The following is a 21446-nucleotide window of genomic DNA, read 5'->3' on the forward strand; positions in this document are numbered from 1 at the left end:
GCAGTATTCTTGGTATGCTGGATAAGACATGCCCATGACAGATTTTGACTGGCTGGTGTGTAGCTGGTGCTTTCATTGGCTCCCATGTTTAGGGATTTCCCCTGGCGCTGGTTAGCTACTGCTTATGAGCCGGCTGAGACACCTCAATGCTGGATATTGCAGAGCACCACCGGTTATGTCCCGTTTCGGCACTGGATGTTGCATAAAAATCACCGGATATTGCTTTAACAGAGCCAAGGTAGCTGCACCAGATATTGCATTGAGCCAGATACAAGTATACCTCAATATACGATATCCCTAGATGCGATACCCAAGCTTAATGATGGAGGTAGAAATACCACCATACCCCACCTAACGATGGCCAAATCCGGTTTAATGATGGGTTTTGATTAAAAAAAAAACGATTTTGATGATATTTTGGACTAAAATTGTACTGAGGTTGACTTATAAACTGTTTTTAGACTTAGACTAAAGTGTTTTACCCACAGGTGGGGTGAACATTGTCATTTGGGGTACAGTTTACTAAGCTTGATTTTTTCCAGACTTATATATGACGATTTTCATATTTTATTTGTTGGTTTTGTTAAGTTATTTGCAGGTGTTAGGTTTAGGTTTGCTTCTTTTACAGCTGTTAGGCCATTTAGACTGGGTTTAAACTTGTTTTTGGACTCATTTGCGTGGGTTTAGGACTTGGTTAGGGGGAAACCCAAGGCTCAAAAACACATCCCTATACTTTACAAGTTAAATCTACCCCGAGATACGATACCCTACCTCACAACGGTTTTTACTTAACCAACTGCATTATTAAACCGAGGTATACCTGTAGCATGCTAACAGATAACTGAGAGTTTACTGTAACAAAATACAGAGGTACCAGTCAGTATCCTGAAAACATACCACAATCAGCAAACGCAAAGCTATGATGGTTTGTGACTGAAATTAAAATCTTATCTTGTATAATGTACTACTGAATTCATTTTTCTTCAATTGTTACTAACAAACATACTTTCAAAGGCTTTTTTTTCACCCTATCTGCATGCCAAATATGACAAAACTGTATCATGTTTTTATGAACCATTATATTACATTCTTGTTCTGTAAGGAATGGGACAACAATAAGGTGAAGTACACCCATACCCTGATATTCGACGCAACAAAAACCGACGCTTCACTAGACTGAACACGAGAAGTTGGGGAACATTCTCACAATCCGAACAATTTGAATGTCCGTCGACTCGCTATTCAGACACCCTGCCTCTCCCTACGTTTGAAAAGAGGCTCTTCCGGTCCCTCCCAACCTCCCTCCATCCCCTCGCTTCTCCCCCCCCATCTCTTCTCCATCCCCCACCACACTCAGCATTGCCAGGAATGTCTCCCTCCCTATCCCCCAGCCCTCCTCCACCCCTGCCTGTCTCCCTCTCCATCCCCCCACCCACCCACCTGTTTGTCTCCTGTGTGTGTGTGTGTGTGTGTGTGTGTGTGTGTGTGTGTGTGCGCGCGCGCGTGCGCATGAGTGAGTGCGTGCGTTTGTGAAAGAGGTGAGGTGACCATCCCTTCGCCTTCCCCCACCCTCGATTGGCACACTGCCAGATGCCTGCCCATCCCCCCATCCTCCCCCACCCCCACTTGTCTACCTCCAGTCACTCCACCCTCCCCAACCCCTGCTTGTCTCCCTTCCCATCCACCTGCCCACCCCCACTCCCACTTGGCGCGCTGCCAACTACCTGCTTCTTAGTTGCCCATAAGCATCTCACACCGTACATCCCACCCACATTACCTTCCTGCATGTGATGTTTGCTGTCCCATTTTTTAGCAACAGCATTGTTTATGAGGATAACAGTACCTATGGTGTTTCTGTGTCAGTCTCTATTGATTAAGGTATATGAGAGTTTGGGTCTGGATCTGGAATGCATCTTTGGCTTTTCTTTGGTATCTTATAGGGAAAACTGCTTCGATATCCAACATACTCGCTGACCGAACACTCCCACTGGTACACAACACTGCCAGATATCGGGGTGTGGGAGTAATTAAAAGTTTCTACATTTCACATTTTGTTACAGGTTGAGAATGAATTATTTTTTGTAACTTGAATTGGCTTTCTCTCTCTCTTTCTCTCTCTGACTGAGCATACAGAGCATAATTTAAATACTCTGGTGGCATGATCAGTTTTAGTTACAATAATGTATTTTAGTGATACAATGCTCAGGTCATCTGTATAAATTCTACTTACAGGAAGGGCTGGCTACAAGAGAAAGATAACAGTATTTTATTTTTGAAACAGTGACTAACCTTCTGCTTGTCGAGAATCTTCATGGCATAGTATTCCTTGGTGGCCTTGTGTTGAACCAGCATCACCCGGCCGAAGGACCCTGTTCCCAGGGTCTTGAGACGCTCGAAGTCGTCGAGGCACGCAGTGTTCTGTGGAAAAAGGCAAAGTCAGTAAGGAAAAATACACCATCATCTGTAAATAACTTATTGTAAGCCAATATCATGATCAAGTGAGTTTTCTGATACTGTAAGGCAGCAATTGCTGGCCACATGGTACAATACTAGGTTACTAATTCTGTAATGTACCGTATTCCACATGAAAAAACTCTACAGAAAAAAAAAAAACTTCATCTGATATCAATGATGATAATAACATGGTACCATAATGCAGACAATCATATTAAATGAAGAAGGTTCAGTGTCATATCCACTCACTTATACCTAAGAACCTAACTATTTGAAAAATTAAGTAAATATATACAGTAAATACATAAAAATAAACAAGATGTACTCCTAACCACAGGGATCATCTTGGTACAGCAACATGATGTGGCAACAGTTACTGTTTAAAATGCAACATACACAGTCTTGACTACTTACTGTTCAGAAAATCTCTCAGGGATGTGCTTGTACACCCTCTCAATGCTCATCACATGGGAAGTAATAGTTTTCTTACTGTAACTGAGTGAAACTACATATGATACAGCTGATTTTTAATCTACTTCTTGAACAGGGAAACAGGGTACTTTGTGTCAGACTATGAAATTCGGGTCAAATATTTTTTCTAAGGTCAGTTGGAAATTGAACACAAAACTTAAGACACACTGTCAGTTATATTAAGTACATGGTGGAATACAGAAGTTTGGGTTTACCTAACAAGTACTGTTACAATGCTGCCTGTGATATTATGTACTGAACTGCCTCAACCTATGGTAATCAAATACTGGTCCATCCTACTAATGATATCACAGCATATTACTTAGGAATCCAAAGTTTACACATCTCCAATGAATTTAATCAGAGAAATTTATATAACCATGCACCCACATAGGAATACATGCACTGAGCTCTATAATACAAAGGAGCTTTCTCATGGGTAGCACTGCAAAGTTTGTGTGTCCACCGCCAGGGCAGCGCTGATGTAGTGACAGCCATGTTTATGCACCTCACCTGACACCCGCACCTTTTGCAATCAACTGATGAATCCAGAAAATATGGTGCCATGGTCAACTGTTGTACAGCTTACGGATGCAAAAGGAGGCATAGGAATTCATCGAAGAGAGATGGTGTTACATTTCACAGGTAAGAAATATATCTTGTTGCTAATTCTACATGATTACCAGATACGTTAAATGGCTGAGAAAAGATTCTTCCTTCTCAATAAGCACTGGTATCAACAACTAAAGGCTACAGTTATTTGTGCACCTTTACTGGCTAGAGAGACAGGGGAGGCCTTCTCAATACAAGTGAAAGTGTAGTTAAAATATGTCATAACACTGAGAAATGCTTTCAAAGTTTGCTAAAGAAAAAACGAATCTTAAAACATCAGCCTATGTCGTTAGTTATTTCCACAGCCGTGTTACACATCTCACACAGTAGTACGCTTCAGAGAATATTTGATTGTCTGACACCTCCACTGAGGGCAATCATGTTCATAAATTAATAAAACTGGTATCACATTGCTACAGTATTATTAGGGTACAGTAAAGCCCCAAGTTTAGCAACATCTTCATTCGTGGTTTCATGGTTAGCGGTGGCCGGCAAATATTCCCAAACACCAGATTTCATGCAAAAATCCCTCCATTCGCGGTGAGAAAAAGTAAACAAACCACGTGTACAAAAAGCAACCGTCACTTGTTCACCGCCATTGTCACAGAAGAGATGCAACACAGGATAGATGCATTGTGTAGAGAGGTGGAGGCAGCAGAGGCAGAAGAGGGTGGAGGTGCCAAAGGTGGCTAGATGCAGTAGCCTCACCACCTGTCTTGGAAATTACACCCCCATCCCTTCCATTAAGCACCTCACTCCAGCCTTCCAAGTGAGTTTCCTTGCCTATCATGTACTTTGTATTAATACTGGATTCTTTTCATTAAGTTTTACATTGCATAAATGGGTTTTAGGGGGAGTCAGCATGGGACCCGGAACCAATTAACCTACTTCTCACAGGATCAACGCCCCAACTTCTGCAGTTTCATGGTTCGTGGTACTTTTCACAGAACATATTAGTAGTGAAACTTGGGGCTTTACTGTATAATACATTAGGAAATTTATCGCAGAGGAAGCTATTGGTACTAAAGTAAGAAAGCAGCTGGCTAGGTTGATTGTATTTAAAAATCAGTACGAAATAATTATGAAAGTACGTTAAAGTGAAGATGTGTGAGTATTACTGTTAACAGCTAACAGATAATGACAATCTTTTACTGTATATAATGTGCTTATATACTTTCTGATGGCAAAATACATTATTTTCATATATGGAACGTACTCTTTCATTTTTATCTTTACTATCATTATTAAAGAGACATTAGCTTAAGGCGATCATAAAGAGAAAAGAAGAAAAAGGTATGTTCTGCACTGCAGCAACTTATGAACATTGTTTTATTCAAGCTCTTGGTTGAATGTATCATATAATTCGTAAAGCTAGGCAGAAAAAAAAAAAAAAAAATCAATCTATTAAAACCAAAATTTTTGCATTATAATAAATATGTATACACAGAAGCAATTGCAAAACAGAGACAGCAAGCTAAGAACAGTGTCCCAATTGCATTACCATGGTGAAGGCAACAAGTGTGGCCGTTTCAATACAGCGGCTGAAGTCACACACTCCCTGTGGAGATAGCTCCTCCATATTATAGAGGTCAGTGAATACATGCTGTAGGTAAATAGGGCTTACACTTCAAATAATGAACTGTAACTGTTCTGAGAGTGAATGACTAAATGACACACAAGCAAAACACAAACTGACAGACCTAACAAATACAGTACTGTATATAAACAATGACAGTACTATAATACACCAACACACTGAACACACAAAATATATAAAATTACCCCAGAGACAGGGGAGGAAGAACACTTTCCATGTATTCCAGTGTACTGCATATCATGAACATTGTATTTGCAGTAAGGAAAATGGCTGTTTCATTGTTATCTAACACTGTATGGGTATGGGTTTCCTTAACTGCAAACTATTAACATCATGTGGATACAAAACTTCCCTGGTCTGTAAGAAACATAGTACATGTTATCACTGTACGAATATCATGGTCTTTAAATTAATTCAACACATTCATAAGAGCCACAGTTCATAAGGGAAAAGTTTTTATTTACTGGTTTATTTAGGACACAGTATACTTCTGTCGCAGTATCATATTTACTGTAATTAAACTCATAATTTGAATCTGTTGGTTGAATTTTATGTACATTTTTTGGTACTAAAACCAAAGCATTATAATTCTAAGAATCCAGTTGTCATTAACTTTTACTGTTCAACCAATAATTCTGATGGTACAGTACCTTATTTTTACAACACCTAAGTTAAAAGAAGACAGTATTACCAATCCAGTGTTCATGGAGTGTTTATCTCATTTTCTCTTGAACATGTACTAATAAAGAAAGAAAAAAAAAAGTTTCTTACCGTTCCCAATGGCACCATTGGGATTTCGTTTTGGGAGGTCCTGTACTTTGTCATTATTTTTGGGACTGAGATAGCCAAGAAACCATTTACAATGCTGGGTGGTAACCATATAACCAAACCATATGTGCTCCCCACGTGTCAACAAGTGGGTTGGTGGAGGGTTAGTGCCCCCTCCCCGAAAAACAAATAACTCAAAGTCAAATGGCCACCCCTTACAGGATCATGGTGTCTGGCAATAGACAGTTAGATAAACAGATGCTTGGAAAGTATTATAACAGTTATCTAAATTAATCATAGCTGTATCGATTGTTAAACACTAAACAAAAGTCACAAGAAACAAACATTAATATCTGAATGATTATACTGCATTATAAATACAGTACAAATACAAATGACTCCCTTCTTGTTCAGCTAGAAGATGGGGGGCAGGGGGTGGCTGTACCTAGGGCTGATTTTTTTAAGCTGAACTGCTTTATATGAACCCACTGTACTGTAATACTGAGGTGAAACTGAAGGGTACTGTATTGTGAGGGAGACTGCAGGGATAGAATGCTTCCTCACAACATGGGTTGGCTTTGTCAATTGCAAGACGTGAATCAGACAGATTTGGGAATAACAAATGTTAGATTTCTGGTCATCAGGGAAAAAGGGATGACATTTAGTGAAATATTATCTGAATTTGTGCATGCACATGCATATGTGTGTGTGTGTGTGTGTGTTGTGAGAATGGTTGCTAACTGTATACCTGAAATCCATGGACAAGCTAAATTAAATCTCTTACAACATTTCTGCATGAGTGGGTTAGTCAACCATACACTGCTTCAGAGGGTGTGTACAGTCAGTGAAAATAACTGGACAATTAACCAAAGTTACCTTCCTTAATCTTGTGAACATACCAATAACAACCATACATGCCGACAATTACAACCTTTATATGATCTTTACCCAAGTCCCCTTGCGGGAAAGGTATTGGGGAGCTGAGTATGCAATGCTCTACCCTTTATTTCATACTGACATTTTCCAGGGAAGTTTTGCACAAACACCTATTCATGTCAGGGTTTTCTTTTTTATATTAAAAACAAAAAAAAATCCACACCATCTTTCATTACAGTATAAAAATTCAAAGAAACCAGCTGAGGAAATTAAAGCTGACAGGGGACAGCCTACAGTCAAGATCTCTAAAACAGTGTGGAAAAATTATACATTCTGTTTTACTTATCTACTTTCATTGCAGTTTTTAGTCAATGGTGATGTAGGGGAGAGGGTATTCTGCAAAGACACCCACACTATAAGAAGCTTGGAAGCCCCATATCAAACTTTGAAGGTGTAACTGCATAACTTGCAGAGATGACATACAGTACAGTATTACAGAGTTCTGGCTCATATTAAGAATATGGGCATGATTCCCGGTGGAATTACAAGTTTGAATTCATGCTGACTTGTTACCAAATTTCTCTTTGCACTGAGCCAATTTTATAATATTTGTGGAAGATATTTATTGCAAATATTTTGGTAAATGACACTGTTACTTTATTATAAGTAGGCTAATCACTGGTTTACTGAAAACAGGGAGGACGTAGCCCATCCACCTCCATGCTTGCCCTTGTCCTCTTGCGATGAAGGTCTCTCATTCTCAGTCTGGCTTTGCCCTACCTTTGAATAAATCCTAACTACATGTTTCAAATGTACTCACTGATTATTGCAATTTTAAAGTTACCGTTGCTTTTCACTGCACAGTATACCCTTGATGCTTGTGGGGGTTAGGAAACAGAAAGTTACTGTTGCTTTTCACTGTACAGTAAACCCTTGATGCTCGTGGAGGTTAGGAAACAGAGATATCCCCAAAAATGGAAAATCCGCGAGTATCAAATTAGTTACCCCTCCCACACTGAAAATATGCCTACATGAAAAAGAAAGTGGTGTCTGATGCTTTAATGATAATGATAAAGGATTATGCAGAAACATAATGCAAAATACAATTAATTGTACTATAAAAGGTTTTAAAAATACCATACAGTACACTAATGTCAATAAATTCTCATCAATGTACAAATTTTTCCTCAATTCACCTTTCTGTAGGAAGATAAATTATTGAAAATGTAGTTAAGTACAATGAGTTATGACTGAAGTGTGATGCACATACGTGGGCGCCATTCAAACTCCGCATTTTTTAATTTCATTTCATTATTCATTATTATTTATCACCAGAGTGAAAAATCCGTGAGTAATCAAATCTGCGAGCTTCAAGTCTGCGAGCATCAAGGGTTTACTGTATACAGTATGTTAATTCATTACAATTGCTTTTTACTGCATATGCTAAGATGATGTGCTGAAGAGTGTGTCTCCTCCATGATCAGGGTGCAGCCTTTCTCCAGGATGGTGGAGGAAATTAGTTTTTATTGAAAACAGTGCTTAGCAACTGTTACAGAAAAGTTTTAGGGTTAATTACTGTATTTTCGCAAAATGTTTCAGGTTGGGAATAAAACATAAGTTTGCTGTGATCCTCTAAGTTTCGTAGTCTCCAGCTTTGCCAAGGGGCTGCAATTTTGCTATACTGTTTTCCTTATGATAATACTGTTAGTTTTGATAACTGTAGTTGATTTGCTTTAGTAAAACTTGATAGTGCCAGTCTCACCAAATGAGTGCAGTTGTTTTAAAGTGAATATTCATCCATATGTGTGTGTGTGTGTGTGTGTGTGTATATATATATATATATATATATATATATATATATAGATATATATATATGTGCACAGTAAACCTTTTGACATACAGAACCTTCTTTTAACGAATTTCGGATTTAACAACCACCCTGAGCTGGCTGAACGTTATGTTCATTTGACAAATTTTCGTTTGGTAAAAGAATGGATGTGCGGGAAACACCAACCACCTGGTATCCCCACCTACCTACACACACACACACACTGTGTCCCACAGAACGCCGCATCAATCGCTGGGTGACCAGCATCATTAGAGAGCCATAAACAGATAATTTATTGGGAAAAAGAGCCATTTAGACCTAGCTGTATGTTACTGCGTATGACTATATGGCTGAATGACGCTCTTTATTTAACAAACTTTGTTCAGTAAAAGCGACAATACCAGGGAAATTACTAAACGGCATGGTGTTCAGCTTTAATGAACTAACAGCTTTAACATCAAGGGTCTGGTACCAATTGCAGCAGAAGCTCGATTTAATGAACATCGAATTAGAAGAAGCCCGAGATAATGGAATAATTTTTTTCCAGTGCTTTTTTGCCAAGTTTAGAGGAAAATTTCCGATAAAATGAGCATACAGTAATACCTCGATATATGATACCCCTGGATGCGATAGCCCAACTTAACAATGGGGATGGAAATACCACCATACCCCATCAATGATGGCCAAACCCCGGTTTAATGATGTTTTTTTTTTTTGTTTTTTTTTCAAATTTTGATGATACTTTACACTAAAATTGTGTGTTTAGGTTGATTTATAAACTGTTTTTAGATATAGAGATATGTGTTTTAGTCATAAGTGGGGTGAACATTGTTACTCTGGGGTACAGTTTACTAAGCTTGATTTTTTCCAGACTTATATTTGAAGATTTTCCGATTTTATTTCCTGGTTTTAGTGAGTTTTTTACAGGTGTTAAGCTTAGAGTAACTTCCTTGAGAGCTGTTAGGCCATTTAGATTGGCTTTAACCTGTGGACTGAGAACCAATGCTCAAGCTGTGCTGGCCATTAATCACTGTAAACAACTCGACCCCTACGCAAACTTATGCATGGCGCAACGCAAAGATGGAAAGAGAAAGATTTTTTTTCTTTTCACCAGATGATGCCCTGGATGTCTATCTTCAAGTTTATAATAATCTATTCTATCTATCTATCTGTTGCCAGACACCTCAATCCCGTTTGGGGTGGCCACAAACAAATCGCCTCCAAGTCGCCCTGTCTTTATAATAATCAAAAACAAAAAAAGTTTTTATTTTAAATTTTTTTTTCACTACCCCCATACGTAAATTTACGCATGGCCCTACGCAAAGACGGAGAGAGAGAGAGAAATTTTTTCTTTTCACCAGAAGATGTCCTCGATGTTTATCTTCAAGTTTATAATAAACAAAAATTAAAAAAACTTTTTTTCCCTTCATTTTTTTGCACACCATGGGGAGGGATAAAAAAAGGTACAGTAATTGCACAATCCACAGGTTAAACTTGTTTTGGGGCTCATTTAGATGGGTTTTGGACTTGGTTTGGGGGGAACCCAAGACTGGTAAATGCTCCACATTACATGTTAAAAGTACCCCAATGTACCATACCCCACCTAACAATAGGGTTTTACCTAACCAATTACATCGTTAAACCAGGGTATGCCTGTAATTCTGTTAAGGAAATTCTGTTCCTTGTAAATCGAGCGCATCATCAAGCCTATACGGAAACACTCCCCTGACCGGTGGTGTGCAGTGTTGCCACATGTCCCTGCCAATCTGTCTAGGTAGCGGTGGGGACTCGGCAATGTTGCTCAGCCCATGCAGTCTTCATGAGATCCCCCAGCTGTAAACAACTAATCTGCACGTGTGCGGCTTTGCCTTGGTATTGCAGCTTTATTTGTAGTCCCCCCCCCCCCAGTGAACCAAAGCTTTCATGAACCATGCCTATGGTACAGGAAAAGAGGGAGAGGGTTAGGCTTTCTCTTGCAAAAAAAAAAAAAAAAAAAAAAAAAAAAGGAAAAAACTAAGAAGATGGTGTGCCATCCCTGATGCTCCCCAGCCACTGTGTCACCCCTGCACCACCTCGTGTGTTGATGGAGGGTGACTCTGACAGTGACTAAACCACCTCCTGGCCTGACACAGTTTTGGAGAGGCCGGTATGACTACCTGTGTCAGGCATATTTCTACAAGTCCACAACCCCTACTTTTGGAGATAAGCCTTCCTGTAGTTTATTATCCCTATTTACCATACTACAGTATTTGGTACACTACTATCCTCACCTTATTCTTTATGTGTGCATATTTTACTATCAAGTCATTACCAGTACTGTATGTATCACTGTTGACATGTAAACAATAAGGCATTTAAGTGGGGGTATTAATTATGGGTTCAAACTGAAGTGTGTAGCATTGAGAGTTAGAATAATTTGCTACATTTGGGTGTGCATTCTCAGAAACTCAGTTTGACTGCTGCCTTCAAGGATTTAGTGGAAAGTACCTACAAATACTAGAAAAGTTTTCCTAATATTTAGCCTTAGTTATGGAACTCGATTTTGCGGAATATTCAAGATAAAGGAATGGGGGTTGGCTGAATTAGTCCGTTAAATCAGGCTTCTACTGTATGATACTGTAGTTCATTATATTGACAGTGTGCTGTATATACTGTAATTATATACTGTATATACTTATACTTATATATATATATATATATATATATATATATATGGCTGCATAACCACAATTTGCTTAGGCAGACTGGTAATATTCAATCAGAATCAGTTTCATAAAATTCTACCAAACAAAGCTTTTCTTTACTGTATATATTCAGTTTCTGTATTTCAATTAACACATAGGATTACTGAATAATTTCTTGCAATAATCTGCACAATGTTCCTCAAACAAAACAGTGTTGTGACTCCACTTGAGTGAAAAGCCAAATGAGTTTCTTGTAACCCCATGAGACCATTTACTACATGATTGTTGAGTATGTAACCAACAAATAGATGCCTGGTGGTCTAGTGGGCTAAGGTGTCAGTACTCTAACCAGAATATGACCCATAAAGGATTTGTATCCAAGGGATGCTAGGGGGTTGTTATGGACATAATGGCACTCAGAAGAGAACAACAGGTCAATCATGCCTTAAATGCCTGCACTGATCAGCCTAGCTCCAGGGCTCCTAACCCTTGATGGGGCAATATCAGTGTGATGCTGTAAAATACACCAAATTCACCTGAAGTTCAATGGATTACATTAAGCTTCAAAGATTTTGCTGGATATTACAGCACAGACCATCATTTTTGCTGACTTCACATAATGAAAGACACATCACCAAAAAGGATGCTTCACTTGGTAGCTTCTTAGAGAGACTTGCTAAGCCTTACAGGTGTACCTAAGCTGGTGGTATGTGTATGCAGTCTGCACCAATGAAATGTCTAGATGACCAACATGTTTACTGATGAATCCATTGGAAAGCCAGTGACTGCATTAGATGAATATTAATGCCCTCCACTGTAATGGGTTTTGATATTTGTTTTTGTTTAGTATGTGTTTCCACATGGATAATAAAGGAAATAAAAAACTATGAATACCTAAGTATTCTCCATTATAAACATCAAGGCCTCCTTGGTTTTGGTCAAGATTTGGATGTGGATCTGGATTCAAGAATTTTTGAATGATTATTAACCCTTTCACTGCTCCTGGTTCATTTAAGTAGTTTATCCTGGCTAATGCCACACATTTTTTTGGTAAATCCTTGCAGCTAAAGGGTTAACACACACAGATAGGGTAAAGAATCATATCTAGAGCTATACTGGGGGACTAAGAAAGAGGATTATACTAAGAACATAAGGAAACTGGAGTTTGGCACCTCCTTCACTGACACCAAACTGGTCCAGATCCAAATAATCCGGATCCAGATTATTTACTACGAAACTACTGAGAGGAGTACTGTGAAAACCACTCAATGGAATCTTTCATAAGGGACTCCTTTTGCTGTCCATGAAATGGGCCATATCCTGATTATCAAAATATCAATATCAGGATTTTGTTTATATTTATTCCGAAACTACTCAGAGTAAAATGACGAAAAGAACGCTCATGGAAGCTTACATCCGGGACTCCCTTTGCTGTTCCAGAATTGGGGCAGATCCGGTTTATCCGAATCCAGATTTTTTTACATTTACAGCCGGAAACTTGCTGAAGGTGTTTGATCTGTGACATACGGAGAGGGGGTGAGGGTCTGCAATCTCTGACTGATCCTTTATTTTATATATTAAAGAGTCGCTCTGAGATTGATGATCTATAATAATAAATGTATTTAATTTGGTGAGAACAGGCATAGCACAATAATAGTTGAACAAAATGAAGAGTAACTTTTCGGTCAAACCTAAGTGTATGTTTACTTTTGTGAAGGAATACCATTATAAATGCAGTCATTACTTACCTTTGCAGGGTTTTTCCATTTTTCTTCGAATTCTTCTTTCGCCTTCTCGAGGAACTCTTTGACTGCAAAAAGAAAGAGGAAAAATATCAGCCAACTGTCACGGTAATACTGCTGAGACAATACATACGTCTATACTTCCTTGCAGCACTCTTAATATACATTAACCCTTCCTCTATGATCATTTATTTTTGTTTCATCTCAATTTAAGGAATGTCTCTTGTAAGTCATGGAAGGCAATATCATCATCATCATCATCACCAGCCATTTGAGTATCCACTGCAGGACCGGCTTATCCCGACCGAAGTCGGGACGATACAGCCAATGTATCTCTACCAAGTGGCTTAGGCTGTCTAGCAGAGATAGTATGTAGGGTGAGAAGTGCTTGTTAGTGTAACTGTCGTGTTGGAGTGGCTTTGGATGTGTGTATAGTCTGTGAACCAAGTGTAATCGGCCCGCACAAGCCGACTGGGTGCAAGCATACTTTACAGTAAGCGACACTGGTTCAACCACAGCACCCCTGGTGTCCGCCAATGTAGTACGTGGCCGGGTGAACACTCCCAAAGTTTATTACCCTGGCGGGGCGCAAACCCTGGCTCACCCGTGTACGAAACGCACACTCTACCTCTGTACCACAGAGGCTCCTAATAACCTATTAAATGGGAAATGTTTCTTAAACTGAATAAAATAGTATGGGGTTAACAATAATCCACAAAATACATCATCGTCCAGAAGGGGTTCATATAATGTCTATTACCAAGGACCAGCCTTTCCTTTTTTTTCTTTTTTCAAACAGCTAAGGAAATAAAACACGACAATGCATAAACAAATAACCAACAAACCTATAAATAACAAAAACATCAATGATAATAATAATAATAACAATAATAATAATAAACGAAGTCTGATGTGTGTTCTTTCTATCACAAGTTTAATTTTTACAGGAGTGAAAGGGAAGAGTGTAGAATATTCCCGTGTATCTTGTTCTTCACACACACACACACACACACACACACACACACACACACACACACACAAGTAATTAAGCCACGCCCACATATCGTAGCTGCCACGCCCACCTCATGACACCAAAGAAAATGGGGAGGGGGAGGGATATGGCGCCCTTTAATAATCTTCATTATTTAAATCACCCAAAGAATAATTTTCTATATTTTATTTTTTCTACCTCTTAAATACTCTATTCAGCTTAGGAAAAATCTCTGGAACTAAATTTGCTACCGTAATTTGAAAAGTTTTGTCCACGCCAACGACAACAATGACGATGCCAGCAACTACAATCATTATGCCTACAATGCTACAACAAACAGAGTACCGCCATCTCCAACAACAACAACAATGACTACGACAACGACCACCACCACAACCACCACCACCACCACCAACAACTGCTACTATTACCGCTACCACAACCACAACAATGCCTACCATTACTCTCAGTCTACAACACTACAACCATGACCAATGTACTAAAAACCATAACCAATATCCACAACAACCACATCCTCCTGTCATCCCCAGTCTCTCTTCTGCGTGCCCAAAATGCATCCAGTGCATTACCGTATTAACATCATGTGGAGGGAAATAGAAAAAATGGACACATATCAGAGAGCAGTAAGCCGCTTTCACTTCGCTGTTCCCTCCTGCTCTTTTAAAATATTACAAAGCTCCATCACTTAATCATCTCCCAAAATACAGGATTACAAACATGCTTTATAAACACACACACACACACACACACACACACACAATGTTAATGGATAGTTTTATTCCTTTAACTGCAGGGGGGATTTTCTCTGTTGCATATTTTTTTTTAATCTGCAAGAAGAACCAGGGGATTGGAGACTACAAAATGGTCCCTCCCCCACCCCCACAAAAAAAAAAAGTCAAATGAGAGCCAAAATCCAGTTGTGCATTTCGAAATACCTCAAATGTCTGCTGGTAGTCAATACAAAATCTATAGTGTTCAAGGCCTGGAGTGTGCCCGGCAATTATTACCGTTCTTCTGATAAAACTATATGTAAAAAAAACTAGTTATTTTACTTACGGTATAAGATTCAATACGTCACAATCTGCACTGTTATTTTACCACTACAAAATATAATGTATTTTTAATGCTACGAAATATAATGTACTTTTTTACACGATATACTGCACTCTTTCACAACCACTACAGAAACCGTCCCTCAGCTGGCATTACAACCACTACAGAAACCGTCCCTCAGCTGGCATTACAACCTCTACTGAAACCGTCCCTCAGCTGGCATTACAAAGAGGCTGATACACAGAAAAAGCCAGCCTGTGTTACCAATTCCCTACCAGAAAGAACACAAAGCGGCAAATCCTGGAACTGGCCGAATCTACAACACACCGCTACGAACAAGTTTAGCATTCCCCTTCATGTGAACTTGCATGACTAGCCGCCGTGCATGGCCAGGTGGGGCAGTGGGGCAGGGTGTGGGAATGGGAAAAGGGGTGGTGGGGAGGTGGAGGGAAGAGGGAGGTGATGGGGTGTGGAGGGAGGGAGTGGTGAGAGAGGGGGTGGGGGTGAGGAGGTGGTGGGGTGAGGAAGTTTGTAGGGACGTGACATGAGGGAATGATGGGGTGAGTGGTGGAGTGAGGAAGGAGTGACGAGCTGAGGGAATTTGTGGGAAGGGAAATGGTGAGGAAAGGGAGTGGTGGGGAGAAGTGGAGGAAAGAATGGACTGGGAAGAGGATGTGGCGGGGTGAATGAGTGTGATGGGGTGAGGGAGAGTGTGGGTGGGAGTGATGGGGTGAGGAAGTTTGTGTGGGGGGGGGTGATGGGGTGAGGTAGTGATGGGGAGAAGAAGGTGACATGAAGGAGGAGAGAGGAGAGGTGAGGAAAAAGTGGGGTGAGGGAAGAGGGAAGAAAAGAGTGAAGAGGTGTGGAGAGGTAGGGTGGGCAGGTGTAATGATAGTGAGGTGAGGAATGGGAAGAGGTGGGAGGGAGTGGTGGAGAGAAAATTTTAAAGGTAAGGATAGGAAGTGAGGAAAAGGGAGAAGGTGGAGATAGACTGGGAGTGGAAGAAGGTGGAGAGAGACAGGGAGAGGGGGAAGGTTGAGAGGTAGAGGGAGAAAGTGGAGAGAAAGGAGAGAAGAGGTTTAGATAGGCCTGGAGAAGGTGGGACAAGTCATACAGCCCTCCCGTACCGCATCGAGGGGAGCGCCGCCCCCTTCCCTCCCTCCCTCTTTGACCCTCTCTATCCTCTCGCCACCTATAAATAGTACCATCTCGTCCACATCGCCGTCCGCAACACCAAGGACGAACTCAGCGTCATTCACAACCACTACTCCCTCGCCAGTCTCTATCTCTCATATATATATTTTTTTTTAATTACTGCGCGCGCTGCCACACCCGGTAATCAATACAACTGCGTCAGGCTCCCCCTCCCCCAACCCTCCCCTTCCCCACACACACCGCTCCTCCTGCTGCTGCTAGGGTAGTCCACTTTTGCTGTTGCTGCTCTCCTCCTCTCCCTTTCTCTCTTTCGCAAGTATTCTCTCTCTCTCTCTCTCTCTCTCTCTCTCTCTCTCTCTCTCTCTCTCTCTCTCTCTCTCACTGGCCTGAAGAAGCTTACCATTTTAGTATTTTAGTGCGTTATTATAATTATAATTATTATTATTATTATTATTATCATTATTATTATTATTATTATTATTATTATTATTATTATCATCATCACCATCATTATTATTATTATTATTATTTATTACACTCAATGCGATTAAACTGAACTTGTGGAAACGTCCCTTAAAACCAAAAATACACACTATACTTCATTCACTTTTACTTGGCCCAAATTTTCATCCTTCTGCAGCTTACTTCACGTAAAAGACAATACTGTGGCACTATATCCGGTCTGTAGCACTTCTTCGTGACTAGTATAGTGTAGTGTTCATCTATTACCATAACTCAGCATTCACGATGGAGAGATGGCAGTTTTAGGTCAAGGTAAAGTGACCACCGTGTACCTAAAATAAAATACCTAAAATAAATACCTAAATAATGAAGTAAAGACGATATTACAGTACAGAGAAACAATTACTATCTTTCAGGACGACATTTTTTTATTTATTCTTATTTTTTTTTTTCTTCTTCTTCTTCTTCTTCTTCTTATTATTATTATTATTGTGTGTGTGTGTGTGTGTGTGTGTGTGTGTGTGTGTGTGTTAATGAAGTGCACACAGGTAAAAATACTGGATGAAGTTGATGGGGAAAGGCAATTAAGAGACAGGGGAAACGACACCTTACCCTTCATCACAATGGATTTAATTTGCACCTCCTAACAGCTCTCTCTCTCTCTCTCTCTCTCTCTCTCTCTCTCTCTCTCTCCTTTGTGTGTGTGTGTGTGTGTGTGTGTGTGTGTGTGTGTGTGTGTGTGTGTGTGTGTGTGTGTGTGTGTGTGTTTCATTCACCCCTTCCCACTATCTCCCTCTTGCAAGCACAACTTTTCGCTAATTTATTATATTCATCAAAACTACCACCATTATACAGCTCCTCTCTCTCTCTCTCTCTCTCTCTCTCGCTCTGTCTGTCTCTCTCTCTCTCTCCAGGCAGTTTGAGCCAGTCAGTTCAGGGAAGATGTCTAGCGGGAATAACATAAATCTAACATACATCGACGATCTAAAGGGATGAGTTGATTTTTCTAGTATAAATATAACCCTTCACTCAGCAATAAAGAACAGGATCGAGGACATTTAGAGGATTCGACCTCTTTATTACCGTGAATCTCTCTTAAAATATCTGACAGTACGCGGAATTAGAGAAGAAATTCGTAAGGTTGTTTCTACTGTAATGTCTTCACTGTAAGGAGAATGAATATAGGAAGAGGGATGAAGTATGGGAGAATCGTGTTATGTGAGGCAGAATACGATGCAGTTATGTTTGCGTGATTCGGGTTGGAGGGAGAGTGACGCTATCAGAGGTCACTAGTTGTTACACGTGGCCTCCCTCACCCTTGACCTTTCGTAACACCCTCCGGCTCGTCTGGCCCTCCCCCCCTCCCCTCCTTCCCACTCTCAACCTCCCCACCAAACCCCCCCTCCCTCCCATCCCTTCTACCCCCTCACCAGACGCCTCTCCCCCTGTCTAGCTCCTATTGTGCCCCCTGAACCTCACCCTTATCGGTCCTTCCCTCCCCTTCTCTTTCTCCTCAATAATCCTTCTCTCCCCCTTCCCTCCCCCTCACCGTCCTTTCCTACTCCTTCCCGTTCCCCCAACCAGTCCTTCCCTATTCCCTTCCCTTCTCCCCGGTCCTTTCCTACCCCTCTCTCCCCTCCTCCGCACCAGTCCTTCCCTACCCCTTCCTCCTCACCGATCCTTTCCTATTCTTCCCCTTTCACCCTCCCTCTGATGTATTCTGCTCAGTCTCTTCCTCTCCCTCCGTCTCCCCCTCACTAGTCCCTTATTACCCCCCATTCTACTGCCCCCCCCCCCTTAAAAACGGTAAATAAGGGGATGTACGAAGGAGGGAGGGTAAGATACAAAGTACAAGCGGTGAAACAGAGGACAGTGGTGGTAGGCCAGTGGTATGGTGTGGGTTTGGTTATTATTCGTCCCCCTCCACCGTCTCTCCCTCTACCCACCCACCCCGTCCTTCCATACTCTTCCCTCCCTCCCCTCAATCCCCTGCCTCTCCTCCCCTCCCTCCTTCCCTCCCCTGCATCAGTCAAAGGAGTACAAAGGCTCTATTGCCCTTTGGAGGCTGTTCAATATACGAGTTATAACTAATGTAATTACTTTATAACAAATGTAATAACTTTTAGGTAAGAGAGAGGAAAAGCACGGCCCTCTCCTTTGCTCTCTCTCTCTCTCTCTCTCTCTCTCTAAGTCAACCCCATGAGGCGTGAGAGGCGAGACATAATGGCGGGAGGAGAGGGGAGAGGGTGGGAGAGGGGAAAGGGAAGGGGAAAAAGAGGGGAAGGGGAAGTGGCAGGGATAAGGTCGAAAGACAACTGATGGTAGGGGGTGAGGGGGAGGGAGAAAAAAGTTGTAGAGGAAGGTGAGGAGGGGGAGGTGATGGAAAGGGAAGGGAAGGGAGGCGTAGTGGGTAGGGAGAGATGACTGACGGGTGATGGGGTGGTGGGGAGAGAGAAAAGATATGTGGTGGGGGAGAGGGAAGGGTGGAGAAGGGGTGGTGGGAGGGGGAGGGATAGGGGGGCGGGGGAGGGGGTGAGGGTATATTTAGGTGTGAGGTGTAGTAGTGTGGTGAAGGGAACAGCTGGAGTGTCACATTGTCCTTGGCGCCCCCCCCCACCACCACCACCACACTTTCCTCCCTTTTATCCATATCACACATCCACTACCCTCACATCTTCCATCCATCAATCCATCCACCAGCCACGAGACAGTCATCATCATCACCACCGATAACACCACCACCATCATCATAATCGTTGACAACAGATTAACATCACCATCTCATCACCATAATCCACTTCGTTATGCAAGGATATCAACCCCTTCATTCCAATGACATTTTTCGGCTTATTTCTGTTATCTTCAGACGATTATGTTAGCTTGGAAAAACTAACTGTAGTGACTGAGTTAAACAGTTTTTGCCAACCTCTTCACAATCTGATTTTTCTCCTTCGGCTGAATATAATCGTCTGACGGTAGCAAAATAACACTGCTTCGTGGGACTCGATACTCAGCATGACCTGCCTTGTGCTCTGTCCATCAAAAGACAACTCACACAGGCAGGGCTCACACAATCATTAAATTTTACATATATATATATATATATATATATATATATATATATATATATATATATATATATATATATATATATATATATATATACCCGGTTATAATATACACACATACACACGAGTATGTATAAATTATAAATAATAACAAAACTACCTGTACCATCATAATATGGGTCAACAGGGTGGGAACAGACTGTATTTAGGGTCGCAATCAATGTATGGGAAACACTTCTCTCCATCATACCCTTCAACCTGCTCACTCTCCATCCCTTTCATCCTTTCAGTCATCCACTCATATCGCCTATCCAACAAACTGTCCCTCAGATTTTACATCAAACCAAGTACCCTTCCGTCTTTACAAAAATTCAGTCCAATCATGTTTCCCAGTTAACTCACTTAACCTCCTTCACACCGTACATCATCCCCTCCATCCTTTCAATCATCCGTTCACATACTACCCACATCCATCTCCATCCATCTATCTTCCTTTCTCCCCCACGTCACACTCTCCCCACTCCATCATTCACCCATCCTATCTTGCACCATGACTGTCACTCTTTCAAATTACCCTTCCATTTTTACTCCTCACCATCTTCGACACCTTTGTTAGCTATGTCATTTTTCCCCTTCAATCATCATCATCATCATTATCATCATCACCCTTATCCGCTTTCCACCACCACCATCGCCATCATCATCATCATCACCATTATAATCACCACCACCACCACCCTCATGCCGTCTCAACATCATCATCATCATTACCACCTCCACCACCACTACCATAATCACTATCATCACCACAACCCTCATGTCCTTCCCACATCATCATCATCATCAAAACCTTCTCCCTCTTTCCACATCATCATCATCATCATCATCATCATAATCCTCGTCCCCTTTCCATCATCATCATCAGCATCTTGACGATTTCCCCTCATGACCGGAAGGGGAAGTGACGCGCTTAAAGGACGTAGTGACGCTGTGACGGGTGTGGGGATGACAGTGTCGGGGGGGGAGGGGGGGAGGGCGGGAGGGGGGAGGGGGGGAGGGGTTTATTCTGTCTCTTGCCTCACGATCACCTGCACTTAACGAGAATGCATGAACACCAAAATAAGTACGCATTTTTACATTTCAGCTGCCAGACGATTTTATTCAGCTGACGTGGGGCTTTCTGCACTGGAGGGGTTAGATGAAGCCTTCGTTAATCCCATCACTAGCCTACCCTCCTAACCTTCATAAAATCGTCTGGCTGAAGCAAATATACACAAAAATCGTCATGGAAGGAAGGGATGAGAAAGCCGCCTTTAAGCTGAAGGAAATCGTCTTCTGGTATGGAGAATAAAAATAAATAAATTGTATGGGAGGGTTTACTGATAATTCTAATCTCTTCCGAGAGAGAGAGAGAGAGAGAGACGGTTAACACTGGAGAGCATGGCCTAAGTAAAATAATAATAATAATAACAAACAGCAACAACATAACAACAACAATAATAATAACAATACTACTACTACTACTACTACTACTACTACTACTAATAATAATAATAATAATAATAATAATACCTAAATATAAGACGTAGATAGGACAATGACTCACTAAAGAACCCCATTGGAAAAGCTTGCCAAAGTCTGTTCGGCGAAGCGGCAAGTAATAT

General features: G+C 41.1%; 1 protein-coding gene across 7 annotated transcripts in view; it reads right to left on the minus strand.

Annotated features, from left to right (window-relative positions):
• Positions 1-21446, minus strand: part of Pka-C1 (Protein kinase, cAMP-dependent, catalytic subunit 1) — a 417464-nt gene that overhangs the window by 45753 nt on the left and 350265 nt on the right. For all 7 annotated transcript variants that reach the window (XM_080268798.1, XM_080268796.1, XM_080268795.1 and 4 more), the window contains 2 exons: positions 13039-13100; positions 2290-2418 (listed from right to left, as the gene is read on the minus strand). In XM_080268798.1, the coding sequence (XP_080124924.1) occupies positions 2290-2418; positions 13039-13100 (191 nt within the window). The remainder of the gene's footprint in view (positions 1-2289; positions 2419-13038; positions 13101-21446) is intronic.

The sequence above is a fragment of the Coenobita brevimanus genome, chromosome 29 (assembly GCF_032717465.1).
Source record: "Coenobita brevimanus isolate Jiangsu-jjx chromosome 29, ASM3271746v2, whole genome shotgun sequence".
Taxonomy (NCBI): domain Eukaryota; kingdom Metazoa; phylum Arthropoda; class Malacostraca; order Decapoda; family Coenobitidae; genus Coenobita; species Coenobita brevimanus.